Source organism: Leopardus geoffroyi, chromosome D4, assembly GCF_018350155.1.
Source record: "Leopardus geoffroyi isolate Oge1 chromosome D4, O.geoffroyi_Oge1_pat1.0, whole genome shotgun sequence".
In the NCBI taxonomy this organism is placed as follows: Eukaryota; Metazoa; Chordata; class Mammalia; order Carnivora; family Felidae; genus Leopardus; species Leopardus geoffroyi.
Genome location: NC_059342.1, coordinates 8,120,022 through 8,138,952, shown reverse-complemented (window position 1 = coordinate 8,138,952; position 18,931 = coordinate 8,120,022). Strand labels below are relative to the sequence as shown.

Here is an 18,931-nt window from a genome sequence, read left to right as displayed (position 1 = left end):
GATTACCATTAATCTCTCTGCCAAGCTGTCATCTCCACTTTGAAGGCCGTTAATTCCGGTCAGAATGAAAGGCAGAATAACACCGTGACCCTCTCACGGTCACGCCTGTGTCAGGATGAGAGGTACATGTCCGCTACTCTACCTTGATTCTATCCCAGTGAGGAGGACCTCATCATGCTGTAGTCCGTTTATCTTGTCTACCTCTGCCCATGATACACTGCAATCACCCCATGTTTCTTAAACGGATTTGGATTAGCATACCATCTACTCATAAATTCTCAAGTTTCTCAATACAAGCTGATGAGAGTTTTTCTAAAGTTAAAGAAGTCATTCCATGTCATTTTGTTGTATAATTCTGGTTATTTCTTACTGAAAATGTATAACCTGACCTAATTTATCATTAGATTAATGAGTTAATTTATCATTAGATTTTCTCTTTTCTTATTCCCCTGGGTTTTAACTTAAATTTAAAAAAAAAAAATTGAACTCATCTAAGTTTATTTTAGAAATCCATTTAATTGGAGGCAAATTTGATATTTGTGGGTTTAAATGAAAGTAGAAATGGAAGAATAATAAACCACCAGTAGAGTATTAAAATATTAAAAGTATTAATATATATGTAGCTGGCGAAGAGGCACATAAGATTCTCAACATCATTAGTCATGTGATAAATGCAAATTGCAAGCACAGTAAGATACCACTACATAACTCACTAGCATGGCTAATATTAAAAACATTAACAATTCCAAGTTTTATAAGAACGTCAAGCAACCAGAACTCTTTGGAGACTTTTGGTAGAAATATCAAACGGTAACCACTTTGGAACACAGTATGGCCGGCTCTCACAATGTTAAACACCTACTGTGTGACCCAACAACTCTACCTCTAGGTCTTTACCCAAGAGAAATAAAAACATATGTCCACGTAAAGACTTAATCTATGAATGTTCAAAACAGGAAACAAACTAAATGTTCAACAACAGGTGAAAGGATGACCAAGCTGTGATACATTGTTATAATGGACAGTTATTCATCGGTGGGAAGGAATAAGCCACTAACAGACACAAGAACATGGATTGAATCTCCAAAGCATTATGCTGAATGAAAGAGACCAGACACAAAGGAGTGGATGTTTTATGATCTCATGTATTAGAAAAACGAGTAAAGAAAAAAACAATCTAAATGACAGAAGATCAGTATTTTACTGGAGAGAGGAGTGGGGGAGGGGAGCGACTGAGCACAAAGAGAGGCACAAGGGAGCCCTTTGGGGTGATGGAAATGTTCTATATTTTGATTGTGATGATGTCTACACAAGTATACAAGTATTTGTCAAAAACCACCAATCTGTGCACTTAAATGGTGAATCTTATCACATGTAAACGACATCTTCCTGGAAAGTTATAGCTATGGTGGCAAGATTTTAGTTCGGAAGCTTCCAAGCTTTTAAATCATTTTTCACTCTTAAAAACAATTTATTTATAAACCACATACATATTCTATTGTATTAGAAGGATACATTTAGTAAAACATACAGAAAAATGGAAATTATACAATAAAACGCTAAAGATCAAATACTGAAGTGTCCTGTTAATTGAGGCAACTTCAGTAGTTAATCTCATGGCATAATACATACCTAGGTGAGAGGTTCATCACTGAAGATGTATGTCGAAAATCTTAGTACTAGGAACTTGTGGAGACAACTCTGAGCTGTCTAAACACATATTTGCTCTGTGACTATCAGAGAATTAGGGAAGCGTTCATTCTGCTACTTTCGTTGTTTCTGCAATTACGTGTGCTATCTTCAATCTGCAGTGTATATGTGGGAATTTTTTTAAGTTGCCTGGCCTGTCCATATTATGAAGTTAGTTTAATCAAAACTAGAGTATAGACTCCATTAATCCACCTTGTCGGAAACATAAAAAATGTAACAAACAAATGAGAAGGCTGTCATCAACCTCTCTTCCTCGGGATGCCTCCATGACCATGTGATATACATAGTTTCTTACATTTTAGCTGTGTTTCTTATTATTAGGCAAAAATAAAATAACAGACATTCTAACATTTCTTCCTCTTCTTCTAATCTTCTTGCACAAACCTAGGAGTAGGTATTCTACTTTGGAGACATCCCATAGTGATAAATTTACACTATTCAGAAATTATAGAGTTTAAAAAACGGCCCGTGTGCGTGTGCATATTTAACACTAAACGTATCATTAAGTATTTTCAATCACTATTAATTTAGACACTCCAGTTATTAGCTAGTTCACTCATCAAGTCAATAAATTGATTACTTACTGAGCACCTATTATGTGCCAGACAGGTCATGTGTATTTCGGCTGTACTATGGTAGGAGCAAAAGAAGACTTGGTCTGTGGATCATCAATTTATGATAAAGTTCTGGAGAAAGACATTAATCACATAAACCAATTAAAGTCACAATGACAAAACAGACTGTGAGGGAAAGGGACATGTGGCTCGAGCAATGTATGACAGAAAGACTCAGCCTAGTTTGGGGATCAGCCATGCCTCTCTGGTACCGTGACTGCTGACCTCTAGTGTTCAATAAAATATTATTAAACATGTGCCAACATAAACCGAGGTATAAATAATGATACTTGTGGGGCCAACTAGTATGATGAAACTTCCTTTGTGTTCAGTCTATCTGTGGTCATCAATCAGCCTTGATCACTTTCATATTAAGGCTGCCTCCATTCTACCTCATTGGCCCAAGACAATTACAGCAATTCAAACTAACACCCATAAGGTCATAAACATATATGAGGACACAATGAAACTGAACAGCGCTCTCAGTTATAATGCAGTAATTCGGGTAATTTAGAACAAGTTCACAGTTTCACTGTAAGGATTATCTATAAACACACACACACACACACACACACACACACACACACACACACACGATTCCTGAAGAGATATCTATATCTCTTTGCCACATTCTGAGAAACACTGCTGTTTGCCATCATTTTCTTCCCTCCAGGTCCTAGCAAGAGTGTCTGATACAGTGAACCAATAATTCTGTCCTCAGACTTGCAAAATGCTGTGCACTTTACAAAGCACCATTACAAAGATTCTTCGCGTTTGATTCTACTAACAGTTCCGGGTACATCATCGGAATCAAGGATAAAGAAACAAAGACTGGGTGGTGCTCATCCAGGAAGTCCCCCCACAATTGCCTCCTCCGGCCAATTGACTCCCCTCCAAACCACAGTCTGCTTCTTCTCTGTTCCTCTACCTCCTTAGGCAGTATATGCCTCACGCACCAGCACTGTCTGTGCCACTTCTGGCTACCTGCCCGTCTCTGTGCCCTAACCTTCAGGTTCCTCGTAGCCCCGGAGCAGGTACAGTTCCTGCCACATAACAGGTGCGCCATCAGCAAATGGAGCTCTGGAACACAGCTGTGGCAGCTGAAGGGCAGGCAGGTTGAAGTAACCTGCTCGATCCCACATGGCGTGCAAGTGACACACGGGGCGTCCACTCACTCAATGCCTCCTGAGATCAAAGTCAAGCCACTGCTCCTTTATCCCACGTTTCTAATGTTTTAGGGTAAGTGTACCAGTGCTTCACAGGGAGCAGCAACCAGAACAGAGACATGAATATAAGTTCAAACATCAAAAACACCTCCCATGTGTGACATAAACTGTCTACCAAGATCTATTAGCATGGCAGCACTATCTATTTTTATACTGACTACTCAAAGGTGATGGGTTTTGTTTATTACACCAGCTTCTCTGGGCCATTTCCCCCCTAGATCCAGTTCCTCAACTTCTCTGATGGGGTTTTGCTTTGTTATTTTAAAACATCTATTTAAAATAAGTGCCTGGGGGCGCCTGGGTGGCGCAGTCGGTGAAGCGTCCGACTTCAGCCAGGTCACGATCTCGTGGTCCGTGAGTTCGAGCCCCGCGTCGGGCTCTGGGCTGATGGCTCAGAGCCTGGAGCCTGCTTCCGATTCTGTGTCTCCCTCTCTCTCTGCCCCTCCCCCGTTCATGCTCTGTCTCTCTCTGTCCCAAAAATAAATAAACGTTAAAATAAGCGCCTGAAGAAACGCTCAATGTCTGTGCAATGTATTTATGAGATTGCTGAGAAAAATTAAGAGTAATCACAAGTTTTAAATGTATCCCCATCTACCAGATCAATGAACCACAGGCAACAGACACATTCGTGAACCTCAGTGTTAAGGCAAAGCCTCGAAAACAAGCACAATGACACAAAGGAAAAATCATTGGTAAAAAGGCTTTGTTTGCACAGAGTATGTTATCAGGGGTCATAAATGGGACTGTAATCAATGGTCTGGTCAGTTTCATAAGACACTCAGAAAAATTATTACCACTGGGAATGAAAGCTTAGGTTCATTCAAAGTAAAATTAGTATCACTTTCCAAAAACTTCAGAAATAAGTTTGCCCTATTATTTCAACCTACAGATACGCTTTCACTTACAAAACAAAAACAACTCATGTCCACGTATACTATGGTTTAATTCTGCTAGTGATGACATGCAAAGTTAGCCTGAGATCCACAAATGGGACACAGTGCCTTTTGAACCTAATGTTATTAATAAGCATTTTCATTTAAGAATTACCTTTCTTCTGGGACACTGTGTGGCTCAGTCGGTTAAGCATCCAAGTCTTGATTTCAGCTCAGGTTATGATCTCAGGATTTGTGGGTTCGAACCCCATGCTGGGCTTTGCACTGACGGCACAGAGCCTGTATGGGATTCTCTGTCTCCCTCTCTCTGCCCCGCCCCTACTCTTACTCTCTGTCACTCATTCTCCCTCTCAGAAATAAACATTAAAAAAAAAAAAAAAAAGAATTACCTTTCTTCTTCTTTTTTTTTAATTTTTTTTTTTCAACGTTTATTTATTTTTGGGACAGAGAGAGACAGAGCATGAACGGGGGAGGGGCAGAGAGAGAGGGAGACACAGAATCGGAAACAGGCTCCAGGCTCTGAGCCATCAGCCCAGAGCCCGACGCGGGGCTCGAACTCACGACTGCGAGATCATGACCTGGCTGAAGTCGGATGCTTCACCGACTGCGCCACCCAGGCGCCCCTACCTTTCTTCTTCTATTTCAAGTGCTATCTTTTCTTATTTATTTTTATTTCACTTTTCTTCTTTAATCCTAGTACTTTTAAAAAGCTAAAATGGCTAATAATAAGAAAGCACAGATTTAAGAGAATCCCAAGCTACCAAGACTTAATACACCAGAAACACCAAGTAGTAAAGGGAGAAAGAAAAAAAAAAATCATGGCTTTGGATAGTGATATAGATTTATGAGAAACAGCTTGACCAACTCACAAACCAGAAATAAAAGTCCTGTATATTTCTATTTTCAGTTTTGAGGCCTATCTTTTTTGTCACCCATTAAAATGATACCTTATAGAAATAAAAGATAACCCCTGAAAGCAACCTTTAAAAATCAGGATCATAGGGATGCCTGAGTGGCTCAGCTGGTTAAGCATCTGACTCTTGGTTTGGGCTCAGGTCAGGATCTCACAGTTCGTGTGTTTGAGCCCCATATCGGGCTCTGCGCTGACAGTGTGAGGCCTGCTTGGGATTCTCTCTCTCCCTCTCTCTCTGCCCCTCCCCTGTTCTCTCTCTCACTCTCTCTCAAAATAAATAAATTAAAAAACTTAATCTACCTGCTTCCCCATTCAATAGTTAATGTCGATCATAATATGAAGTTGGATGACTTTTTAAAAGCTTGCTAATCGAATGATTTGATGAGCCCGGTTTTCCTCAGAGCTGAGATGGGAAATGGTTGTCTGGGCCTTTCTACACTTGGGATATACACTGGTACTAATTACGACAAAAATCAAAGCCACAAACAGGCCAGTCATCTTTGTTGAGTTTAAGACCTAATTTCTAACTTCTAATGCTTTTTTTTTTTTTTTTTTGTCTTTTTTCTGGAGAGTAATTTAGTTTGCATTTTCTAGCAACCAGAATTTTAGGCAGTCCTCAACTGTACCACCAACTCATTATACACATTTGTGTTCCTAAGAGTCTTAAAAATATCACCAGTTTTTAATTGATCTTTTGCTTTATGTGTTGATCAATCTGGCTTGCTTGCATATGTATGTATGTACGTACGTATGAATTTTCTTTATAGTACTTCTCAAAACTGGAGAGTTGATGAGGAATGTGGAGAGAGTGCAATAAAAATCTCAAAACCGGGGGCGCCTGGGTGGCGCAGTCGGTTAAGCGTCCGACTTCAGCCAGGTCACGATCTCGCGGTCCGGGAGTTCGAGCCCCGCGTCGGGCTCTGGACTGATGGCTCAGAGCCTGGAGCCTGTTTCCGATTCTGTGTCTCCCTCTCTCTGCCCCTCCCCTGTTCATGCTCTGTCTCTCACTGTCCCAAAAATAAATAAACGTTGAAAAAAAAAAATTAAAAAAAAAAAAATCTCAAAACCGATTTTCCTCTAGATGTTTTTCCTTTCCTTACTAGGAGCTCAAACTTAACAAACTTCGATTGGTATTGATCTTTAAACGCTTTTTCTTTTGATAGGATTTCAGACTTCTGGAAGAGTTGCAAGAATTATACACAATATTCCCAGCTCTCCTCTCCCCAGATTATCTGAATAATAACATTTTTACTACATTGATTTTTATCATTTTTTCCTTCTCTTTTTCCCCCAAGGTCCTAAATTTACTGATGCTCATCCTTACGATCTGAGTTTAGAAAGGGCTTTAGGAAGTTCAAGGTTTGTAATTTTTTTTTTTCCTTGTTAGTTATTTTGCTCGAATAGCTCCTTATACCTCAGTCGCTCTCACTCGCTTTGCCTGCGGGATTTCTCAAAACTGCATTGTGATTCACAAAGCTAAAACCAATCCTTCTTGACATAAAGTATATTAGGTTCCTTGCCGTGGGACCGCAGTGTTTAGCACTGGTATGTCAGTGAGCTTAGACCATTTAACAGCTGATCTTGACAGAGCTCATCTGAGTGCTTTATCTCTGAGTACGCTTAGGTGCTCGGGCTGTGCAGTCAGACCCCTTGGCTATGACTCTCGGCTAAAAAGATCCTGACTGAAGGAAGGTAGATTAGTTTTAAACACCAGGTTTAGAGCGTCGCACTGAGCAGCGAGGCAGCCGGGACAAAGAGGGTAGCTCTGATCTGCTTTAGGGAAGTCTATCAGTTCGCGAGGGCTGTGTGCGAGGAAAACAAAGCACGGGAGTCTCCGCACACCTGGCCTTGACTGACGTCAACACAAATTTTTAAAGAAAAGAAAGGGGCATCCCATGTGTGTCTATTTCTAAAATCAGCCCTGGGGGAAAGGGCAAAACGATCACTTCTCGTGGACAGAAAAGATGGGCGTTAAGTGTTCCATAGAATTGACCTTCCGACGTGCTGCTTTAGTACAGGTGGTGAGACGAAAGAATTGTGATGAGCAATTCACCTGGTTGTAAAAGTGTCCGGGAGAGCAGATGACTCACCTACTGTGTTCCAGTATCCTGACAGCTTCCACAAGAGCATCTCGGGAACTGCTATCAGGGGCAAGAAAACCCGAAGTGGACATGGTTGTGACAAGTTTTAGAAATGACGGACTGATCACCAGACACAGGGAATGGCAGACAACAGGTGCTCAGTAAATGGCAGTTACTATTATTTTTATTACTTTTAATGTCTGTTTATTTTTCAAAGACAGAAAGAGCAGGGAAGGGGCAGAGAGTGAGGGAGACAGAGAATCCGAAGCAGGCTCCACGATGTCAGTGCAAAGCCCAACGTGGGGGTTTGAACTCACGAACTATGAGATCATGACCCGAGTGGAAGTCGGATGCTCAACCAACTGAACCACCCAGGCGCCCCATGGCAGCTACTACTATTTGATTCCCTGTTTCCACTGGATTTCTGACAAAGTTGAACGGTGGTCAACTTCAAAATGAGTTATTACTGAAAACTCCAGTAGCTTATATTGTCAGACCAGGAGTCACCTAAGACCCCATCTCATCGTTCACCCTTCGTTCCCCTCTCTCCTCCAGCCATTTTGACCCCACAGAAAACACTTTCATTCCCTCACTGGTTACTTCTACTCTTTAATCTTAGCTTAAAAGTCACTTCCTCTGGAAAGGCTTCCTTGACTAGCTCAGACTATAAATAATTTTTATTTGGACCTTAAAATTTCTCTTTCTTTCAGATACTGACAACGAACAGGCTGAGTTGTATTGAGATCTATTATACTAGAAATGCATCTTTAGTACAGATAAAGAATTCCTCTGATTTGCTTTCACAAAGAGGGCCAGAGTGCTCTGTTTAAATTTTGTGTCACCTTATTCAAAGTATACGTAAACTGAGGTGCTAGTTATCTTAAACTTTTCTACTTTCTACTCCTGTGAAACAATTTTATAGGACACATTGGATTTTCCAAGCAACAACAACAACAACAAAAAAGTCCTGGTGTTGAAATTGATGGTTTGATAAGCAAATTAGATTTTCATAGGAAATATTACATACCTCTAATTCCAAAATTATGGAATCACCTAAAATAAGTCTATACAACTAAGAGGATTATTGAAGAAGAAAATTTTCCACAATTCAATACTGGAAGGTCTTTTGGGATAGTTGCACTAAATGAATAATTCAAGTCTCTTCTAACTGGAAGCCCAAATTCCAATCAGTCTGGCTAAGATATTAATATAATATCTTGCCTTCATTTCCCAAACTCTTATATCCTACCTCAACCCCACACGTGATCCAAAATTATATTTCATGAAGTGAATAAAATTCTGCAGGTATTCTGGATATTGACTGAGAAATCCTCTGGCGTTTTCTCTAATCACTCCGGTGACCGCACTGGGTTCCGATCCAGGAGAGAGAATGCCAATGCTGCCCCTGCAGGTCAGACCAAGTTGGCGCCCATTCTGATCTAGAGCCTGTGCCTCCCTAACTCGCAAGCCAGAGCAATACACAGAAGGACCACAGGTTTATGCTTAGTAGAGAAAATGAAAGCAACTGGTTTTAAGACTAAAATAGCTGCAGAGGAAGAGTTACTTGAGAGTGAGGGCAAAAGGGAAGACCCAAGGCCAAACCTTATGGTAAAGGGGGTCAAAAAACCCTCCAAATTAGAGGAATCAGACAATACTACTAATAACAAGGAAAAGACCAACAGGAAAAAAACATTTTCTTACTGGAGGCTTATTATATACCAGGTACTACCTTACATGATTTAAGAAATAGATTATTTAATATTTGCGGCCAAGTATACGCCAGATATTATTATCCCTCTTTTACATGAGGAAATTAAGTCTCAGGTAAGGTTAATAATTTGCCCAAGATCATATAACTAGAAAGAGCCAGCAACAGGATTTGAACCCACAACTTCTAACTCTGAATCTCAGTCTCTTCACCTCTATAAAACCTGCTTCTTCCTGGACGAAGTAGCCCTCAAGAAATAAAACGGGAAGCCCAAAAGCCACAGAATAAGAGAGATGAGGATAGTCAACAGTTTTCAAGTGTCAAGGAAAAATCCAGAAAAATCCTAGAGAATATTGTTAGGTTTGGCTCCATCAAAAGTGCACAGTATCCACAGTTGCATGAGTAGCATCCAAATTTCACAGGATTAAGAAGTGGTTGGACAAAAGGGAAATGTACTAGACACGTACAGATTGTCGAGAAAACTGGCAGTGGGGAAACAGAGAATGAAATACGTCAACGGAAGAGGGAAAAGAACGAAAACACTGGGGAGGGAGCACATGTAAAAACACCACAAATACGTCATCTGACTCAACCTCCCGCAAGAAGTTCTTGGGAAACACACTCCCACATTCCTCACTTCCTAGCTCTGTCACCAACCCGTCAGACTCCCCGATTTCCCTTGGGCTCTTCCATGCCTGACTCTACCGGAAACGCTCTCCTCCGGTTTGTTTTTCTTACGCCCTCCAACTTTTCCTCCAGCACATGGCTCAAAGGTCCCATCCATGGTGAAGATATTACTGATCTTTACTCCCAAGAACAATCTCCACTGTTTCCCCCTGAGGCGATCAGTATCCAATTTTGTAACAACAGCTGTCTCCCTCAAAAGTTAGCTTCCTGGGGCGCCTGGGTGGCGCAGTCGGTTAAGCGTCCGACTTCAGCCAGGTCACGATCTCGCGGTCCGGGAGTTCGAGCCCCGCATCGGGCTCTGGGCTGATGGCTCAGAGCCTGGAGCCTGTTTCCGATTCAGTGTCTCCCTCTCTCTCTGCCCCTCCCCTGTTCATGCTCTGTCTCTCTCTGTCCCAAAAATAAATAAACGTTGAAAAAAATAAAATTAAAAAAAAAAAAAAGTTAGCTTCCTACAGTCAGGTACCATGTCAAATCACCTCTGAGACACCTCATGTGGATGCCAGTAAATCTCTTTTCTCGACCATTCCAGTCGTTGCCGTAAGGGCCGATGAACCCAGTGGCCATGGAAGCAGGCATGGAAGTCAAGTATGGACTCAACAACATGGCTTCTACTCACTACAGATGATGTGGCTGTAACTATTGGATCCTAAGCTGCCATGGAATTAGAGACAGATACAACCAAGACCTCGAGACAAGATCCGGAGATAGAACCAAAGGGGAGAGGTGTTTTGCCTTCATGTGTCACTTCCTCCAGCTGAAAATCATATGCCAATCATTTTTAACATTATTTGAAGCTGATCTGCTGATTCTAACTCATGCTAAGTGTCTTATCTCAGCTGAAGAAATGAGTGAAGAAATGAGGCACGTTTAACACAGTGCCTGGCATATTCCACTGAAACTACAATATCCTAAACTGATCATAATGATCGAACTCCAGACGAGAAAGTATGTTTAAAGTCACTTAACAGAGAACCATTGCATATGATTACTCCACTATTTAAATAGTACTCAGCAGAGATGTTCAACTAAAAGGCCTTCATATTCGATTGGCACAATGAAATTTATTTCAATTGTAAATCAGCACGTTCCCTTGAAACACCTTTTTATATTAGATCCTAAAAATAAGCAGTTCTGGCTCTGAAAAATAAAATAAATATACTCTTCAAGAGATAAAATCACTGTCTTTTGTTTTCCTACAAAAAGACATTCAACTGGAATTCATTTTAAAACGTAACCCCATCTTTTAGGATGTCTGTCACAGTCTTAATTAGGAGAACACTGTCCCCTTAGGTAACCAAGCCAATGGGAATCAAATCCCAAAACAGAGCAAACCAACGAAAAATGTCTTTGTTTCTACTGATTAGATGAGATAAAGGTCTCAAATGAAAAGAATTCTATTTCTGTCCATCAAAGCTAGAATGCACAGAAAGCAACTCTCTCTTGACCCTGAACAGAAAAGAAAAAGACAGGACTGATCGAGGGCACTACCTCAGGCTTAGCTCTCCAAACTAGCAAAGGGAGCCATTCGAGATATTACTGACCAGATTCTGAGCCAATACAATATTGTGTTATAGATTTAATATGCTACGGACAACCTTTTGTTCCCCTTAATCACTGTTCATTGCTTCCATCACAAGAACTTTCTCACGGGCATGCTGCTAACCAAAGTTTCTCGGGTTGTGACGATATATATACTACACGGAGGGAACACGGCAAACACGAGTGAGCATAAAAATGACCCCTTGTTGAAGGTGTGGTCTCATGTGAGGATCTCAGGAGTATTCGTATCAAAATTCCTTTCCTAAAATCTGCGTGCTAAAATTTGAGGCTTCGTTTTAAAGATACCCGTAATAAACAGATCTACCGGGATTCATTTAAAATCTACCCTTCTTGAAGACTGCCCCTCGCCTAGAAACCTAACTAACTGGCAATCCTGACTGAAGCTTGTGTCTCAAACAAAATGTCATTTATCCCTTTGACCACAGGGAGGAAATGCTCACTTGCCAGGATGTACCACAACTTATGTGGCCATGCTAAATATGTGACAGATGGATACTCACCAAAAAGAAACAATATGGCTCCAAAAGAAACAATACTCCCAGAACATGGCTATTCTATTCATTCTGGTAACTCAAATTATAGAGAAGAGTCACTGCCCAGAGAGATGACTTATATAAAGACAGAGATTCTTACCTGAACATGATCTTGAAAGGAGTTTTCCTCCATCACATAAAAAAAGGTTTCAATGTCCCAAAGACCCGCTAGAAAGAAACAGAGTCCCTGGGCAGGAAACAGTAAAGACAGCAATCTCTGAATAATACAAGAACTTAAACAATGTTGACAGCTAATGTGACACAAGAGTTTTTTCTCTGAATTCAAACAGAAGCCCCTGGACCCCAGGGCTCCGCTGAGCCTGGGATGTTATGTTTACAAGAAGCGGTACAGGGGCAACACTCGGATCCACTTTGACAGAAAACATGTGGGCTTTCTTCTAAGGAAAGAGGAAGATGGGCAGAGACCGTAGGCAGAGTAAGAACTCTAGTGGGAGGGGCGGTTAACACTGGGAAACATGAAAGGGAGAAAAAGTCCCGGGGCCCTGGTTCAGGGTGGATTAGGAATTCTCTTCTGTGTCGGCGCCATTATGGAATACCCGAAGCCCAAAATGAAAACAAGGAGTGTATGCTCGGACTTCTGTCTAGGTTCTGCTTTGAAAAGCATCTCAACTGGCTGGCTGTGAGAGAGAACCGAAGGGTGGAGGACATTTTCCTTCTTCCCTCTCCTGCATTTATCATTCAGTTCTAGAGCAAGTAGGGTCAAAGACCTCTCAGATTTAGGCATCTATCGGCCAAATGGAAGAATAACCTACAAGAAACTGTAACAAATCACTCAAGGCAGGGGAAGGCAGGGGGGAACAACTCATTTCTAGCCATGGTCTATACAGTCTAAGAAGTCTTTTTATAGAGATGATAGGATGAGTAATATCAAAAGTTTAGTAACTAATCGAGATAGTGAATTTGAATATTTTTAGAGATTCTATTGAATTGGGCAACAACGTCCTTATTTGGAAGCTTGAGACTCTATGGTGTTTTGTGAAATGATGAAAAATTATAAAAGACAGGAAATTTGACAAAGTATTATATAACAAGACCGTGCAGTCATTGCTCAGAGTTCTCTATTCCTGAACCAGACTGTCTAAGGAAAGGTGGAAAGTTGATTCTTGAGATCATACAGAATAAATGAAAAACCACAGAAATAATTTTAGAATCAACATTTTACTTGGTACTTATTACACAGTGAGATTAAAACCTTGGTGCTTTGAAGAAACAGAACTATATATATTAGATCTTAAAATTGTCTGGTCTCTCAACTTTCTAAAAAATATAGTATCACATGCCTCAACCTTAAAAAATTTTGAGCTAGACACCTTGTCTTCACATCAAAGTGACCAAAGCAAAGACACAATGAAAGTTCAATCAATGTGGAGCACCCTGGATGGCTCAGTCAGTTGAGCATCCAACTTTTGATTTTGACTCAGGTCATGATCCCAGGGTCATAGGATCAAGCTCTGAGTTGGGCTCTACTCTCAGCATGGAGCCTGCTTAAGAGTCTCTCTCCCACTCCCTCTGACCCTCCCCTGCTCACGCACTCTTTCTCTCAAATAAATAAATAAATCAAGTTGAAGCAATAGAAGTAACTACTTTTGGCATCAATGCTATAATTTCGATATCCGGCATGGGTCGGTGACAAAGGCGAGAAGCTTTTAAAGGTGCCCCACCACGGTTTGAAAACTCAAGAATGACATCAGCACATTAACAATACAAAGGTTACACACAAGTTAAGAGCAGCAGGAAATTACTGCAGCAGTGATCTTATCAGTTATAGAAAATATATCCACAGGGACACCGTTAGAATGCACTAGGGAGTGTCAAACGTGACACTTTTCCAGGGGTGCCTGCGTGGCTCAGATGGTTAAGTGTCCGACTTCGGCTCAGGTCACGATCTCGTGGTTTGTGAGTTCTGGCCCCACTTTGGACTCTGTGCTGACAGCTCAGAGCCTGGAGCCTGCTTTGGATTCTGTGTCTCCCTCTCTCCTCTGTCCCTCCCCTGCTCGTGCTCTCTCTCTCTCTCTTTCTCAAAAATAAACATTAAGAAATCTTTTTAAAAATGTGACACTTTTCTAGTTTCAAAAAAAAAAAAGGGAAGAAAAAAAAAGAAAAGAAAAAAATGACAGAGAAGAAAAAATTCCTTCCAAATAAGCCTGGAAGGACTACATCACAGGTAACTCTGGGCAAGTATCACACTAACCCACTATGTGAAATAAAACACTTTGTTGACAAAAAGAAAACAAAGAGTTCTCACCTTCTTTGCTTGGCGTAAGGGGGTGTAAAGGATCACCTGCCTGGAACGTCCTAGAGGAAAGAGCTAACTTGAGGCACCGAAAAATATGCCTGCTAAAAATGAGCCATATGGCCTAGCACAATGTTTTCCGAAGTGTGGTCCACGTGTACATGACATTATTTTCTACGAGGACACGGACAAATTAATGTGTGCGTACATATGATCTTCTATTTACGGCTGGTGATACTGATTTTCCATTTCTGGTAGCAATTTTTTTTTTAAGTTTCTTTATTTTGAGAGAGAGAGAAAAAGAGAGAGAGAGAGAGAGAGAGCAGGTGAGGGGACACACAGAGAGGGAGAGAGAGAATCCCAAGCAGGCTCTGCAATGTCAGCGCGGGGCCCGACACGGGGATCGATCTCACGAGCCCGAAGATCGTGACCTGAGCTGAAACCGAGACGGACGCTTAACTGACTGAGCCACCCAGGAACTCCGCAACGTTTGTTTTGTAAGGTAGGTATTTCATATAAAAAGTGATTCTACTTAAGCACCAATCAGAGGCCCTCCACGAACTGCAAGCAGTGAGGTAGGTGGGTGACTGCCTTTCCTAACTTTGGTGAAAGTTCAGAGATTTATTCTTTGGCCTAATCTCTACACTAAGGAAGACCAACCTCGGGTGATCCCATGTGAAAAAAAGAAGGATTAAGTGAATCGGGGCAAGAAATACCCAACTCTCGTCCCCTACTCAGCTCTCAGGAAGCCAAGTTTATGCTCCAGGGAGGAAGCTGGAGAAGTCTTCTTTAAAAATATGACAACCCGAAAAGAAAAAAAAAAAAAAAATGACAACCCAAGAGGAAAAACAAAGAACATCAGACGGTCCCCAGTTAAAAAACCCAAATGACCCTGTATTGAAGTTAACAAGACCCACTCATGCATTCAAATCAGCTGTTTACCCTCATGCTTTTAAATATGGATAAACACCCAAAGATTAGCAGACATCTGAGAAAAGCCTCAAAAATAAAAGATAAAAAAAAAAAAAAACAACTCACAAAACAAAAAACAAAGTAGTGTGAAGGAAACGGATTCTAAAGGAAAAACTTCCAACAAGTTTTAAAAAGTTAATAATTTCAGAGAAAAAAAAAAGATACCATAAATCAGGAAATACAACATGATGTTATAAAAAGGAACATTCAGATGGGGTGCCCGGATGGCTCAGTTGGTTGGGCGTCCAACTCGGCTCGGGTCATGATCTCATGGTTCGTGGGTTCAAGCCCCATGTTGGGCTCTGTGCTGACAGCTCAGAGCCTGGAGCCTGCTTTCAGATTCTGTGTCTCTGTCTCTCTACCCCTCCACCCCTCAACTCTCTCTATCTCTTTCAATAATAAATAGATATTTCAAAAAAATAAAAAAGGAACATAGAGGAAAAAATTTTTTTTTAACATTTTCTTTTTTTAAATTTCTTTTTTAATGTTTATTTGTTTTTGAGAAAGAAAGAGACAGAGCGTGAGTGGGGGAAGGGCAGAGAGAGGGAGACACAGAATCTGAAGCAGGCTCCAGGCTCTGAGCTGTCAGCACAGAGCCTAATGCAGGGCTCAAACTCACAGACCACCAGATCATGACGTGAGCCAAGGTCACACGCTGAAGCGACTGAGCTACCCAGGAAAATTTTTCAAAAGCTTCTTCTTGGTGACAGCACTCTCCCTGGCCATCACACTTCTACCTCCTGAAAAGAATTCTACCTTAATCTGTCTGTCATTTAGGAAAATACATCCCTTTCCCTAGTTACTTTTTTGGTAATTGTAAGAGCAACATTTGCTAAAGTTTCTCCTTGATACTAAGAAATTACAGGCAAATCTCAAGTCTCAAGAGAATGCTTGATACGATCTTTCTCATTTAATTTCTCACTACTCTTTGGAAGAAATGACAGGCCAAGGTGTTCACCATCCACATGACAGAACTATTATCCGGCATGAAGAGCATTTACCTCGTCAGTATCTTCCCGAAACAGACCGAGTGTCCTGGGTTTGAATAAGCTCTGTAGTAAACGTGTGATGATGAATTCATTCCCAATTCTTTACGTGGGATGAGTCAGATCTCCAGACCTTTAAGATCATTTAATTTTCATTCAACACTATTTTTTCAGTCACCGTAATACTCAGACCTTTCCCAAAACATCACAAAGGTGAAATCCTTGCCTGTAAGGTACGCACAACCCCTCCATTAAGTACCACTTACTGGGAGCCAATTGTATGAAATTGTGATGGCTGATATTTCGGTAAGAAAGAAATAGGGTGTTGTGATAAAGAACAAGAGAGGGGAGAAGAGAGGGAGGATGGTCAAGTCAGAAAGCAGTGTTCTCTTTAGGAGTTAAGAGAGAGACTCTTTCAGAAGAGGGATTTACACAGTTGGGCTCCTTTCCTTTGTATCCCGATAGCCCCACGGAGAGAATCTGCCACATCCAGGAAAGGCTCAAGAAACATTTGCTGCATGAACCTAAGAACGGAACCAAATCAATCTTAGCACCCACAGGACTAGCAAGTGTAGTCTAAACCCCCTTTGGACACAGCTGCGTGGGAGAGTCAACACAAGGAGAGGCACAGCATTTCTCTGCGAACAGCAGCTCCTTACCTGTTGTTGTACGGGTACCTGCTGTACCACCTGGGTAGGTACCGCTGCTTGACTAGCCACAGATGTCTGTAAAGTCACTGTCGAACCTGTGTCCGACCCGGTCTCTGATGTCTGCATGATGGTCTCTGAAATACAGTGTCAGAAAGAAAGTTTTAAGTGCTCTCCTTGCATGATTAGCTACATTACATTTGTTCTAAAATTCCTCTACTTAGGGGCGCCTGGATGGCTCAGTTGGATGAGGGTCCGACTTTGGCTCAAGTCACGATCTCGCGGGCCGTGAGTTCGAGCCCCGCGTCGGGCTCTGTGCTGACCGCTCAGAGCCTGGAGCCTGCTTCAGAATCTGTGTCTCCCTCTCCCTCTGTCCCTCCCCTACTCATGTTCTGTCTGTCTGTCTCTCTCTCTTTCTCTCTCAAAAATAAATAAACATGAGGAAAAAAACCTATACTTAGAGTAACTTTCAACTCTCAGAGTATTTCTTACCCCAACATACTGCCATGATATTCCAGGCAGCTTTATAGTCATTCTGTTCACTTTTTAAGTCTACACAGAAAATTACCAATTCACATTAAAAAAAAAAAATCCCCATTTACACTTCTTATTTTGAGGCTATAAAAGTTGAACTTCATTGAAATCTACCTTCCTTAGGTCTCATCTGTTAATAAAAGTTTCAACCATATTCTAAACTGTAGACCAAAATTATTTTAAGATTCTCAATTTTCAGAACACAAACCCTAGCTGGATGCAAGTACGTCATAAAATTTTATTTTCCAGACACTTTTATAGGCCATTAGCATGTCCCCCAAAGGTGTACAATTCAGAATACATTATTCCTAACATCCTTTCCAACTTTCAAACTTACTATGCAGTGATGTAAAAAATTAATAATAATAATGTATATCCAAAACTTAACCAAAGGATCAAGCTCACTAATTTGCTCTGACTGTGGTATACTGTACTAAAATCAACCTTGATTTTACCCAGAGATAGCCAAACATCAACAACGTTTAGTATTTTGGACATGGGGAGGACCGCTATTATGTAAATGAGGCTGGTAAGCAAGACACGAAATTTTAGCTTCTTTCATTCACAGTTCAGCATGGCACATTTTTAAAGTTCGTATGTGCCTGATCTAGCTACACAGGTTAAATTTTGTAGTGTGTAATGTAACAGGTATGGTTTCTAAGACCTCCTGGTCTCAACATTCCCTTTTGCTACTTATAGATCTGCTACTGAGCAGGGACCAGAATTCTAATATTCTTTCCTGGGGGGCTGGGGGAACAATATTTAATTGGTAATTTAAGAAAAATACTGCACTGTAGTTTAAATCTGTGGTTTAAAGCAGGGTGAACATTAATTTTCCCCAAGAAAATTCAAAAAGAGCATCCAGTTCTTTCAAGTAGAAAATTAAGTCCCAGGGGTCCCTGGGTGGCTCAGTTGGTTAAGCGTCCGACTTCGGCTCAGGTCACGATCTCATGGTTCGAGAGTTCGAGCCCTACATCGGGCTCTGTGCTGACAGCTCAGAACCTGGAGCTGCTTCAGATTCTCTGTCTCCCTCTCTCCCTGCCCCTGCCCTGCCTGCACTCTGTCTCCCTCTCAAAAATAAATAAACATTTTAAAAAATTAAATAGAAAAAAGAAAGAAAATTAAGCCCCTTACCATCTTTTGTCAACGTGTCCCCTCTCTTCCAATGTTTCCCCCAAACCTTTTCTATCATCTCATTCAATTTTAGAAATGGACTCTGAAGACATCTAATCTACTCTTCTCATTTTATAAACGAGGACACTGAAACCCAGAGAGGTTAAGAGACTCACTCAAGGGGACAGGAACAGATGTGAGGCGAGGCCTTTTTGCTTTGAATCCATGTTTATTTTTCTTTTCTAGACCTTGACATTGGCATCTCTTTAGGTGATTTGCTTACTCTTTTGTTAGCCAAGGCCCTCAAGCGGCACAATAAACCTTACCACTGCAACAGATACAGCAATGACAGCTAACACCGATTACACGTTCAACCTATGCTAAGGACTCTTCCAAATGCTCTACATGTTAATTTATAAGTAAACTAATCCATGTAACACCCAGGTGTGACTGGTAGGATTATAATCTCCATTTACAGATGAGGGACCTCGGGTGTACAG

The 18,931-nt window shown here is 41.1% G+C and overlaps 1 protein-coding gene across 16 annotated transcripts in view; it reads right to left on the bottom strand.

Annotated features, from left to right (window-relative positions):
- RFX3 (regulatory factor X3) overlaps positions 1–18,931 on the bottom strand; it is a 296,723-nt gene that overhangs the window by 149,202 nt on the left and 128,590 nt on the right. For 15 of the 16 annotated variants that reach the window (XM_045468771.1, XM_045468776.1, XM_045468777.1 and 12 more), the window contains one exon: positions 16,797–16,921. In XM_045468771.1, coding sequence (XP_045324727.1) covers positions 16,797–16,921 — 125 coding nt within the window. Of the gene's footprint in view, positions 1–16,796; positions 16,922–18,607; positions 18,738–18,931 lie in introns of those variants that run through there. The other variant, XM_045468780.1, reaches the window with a different exon arrangement.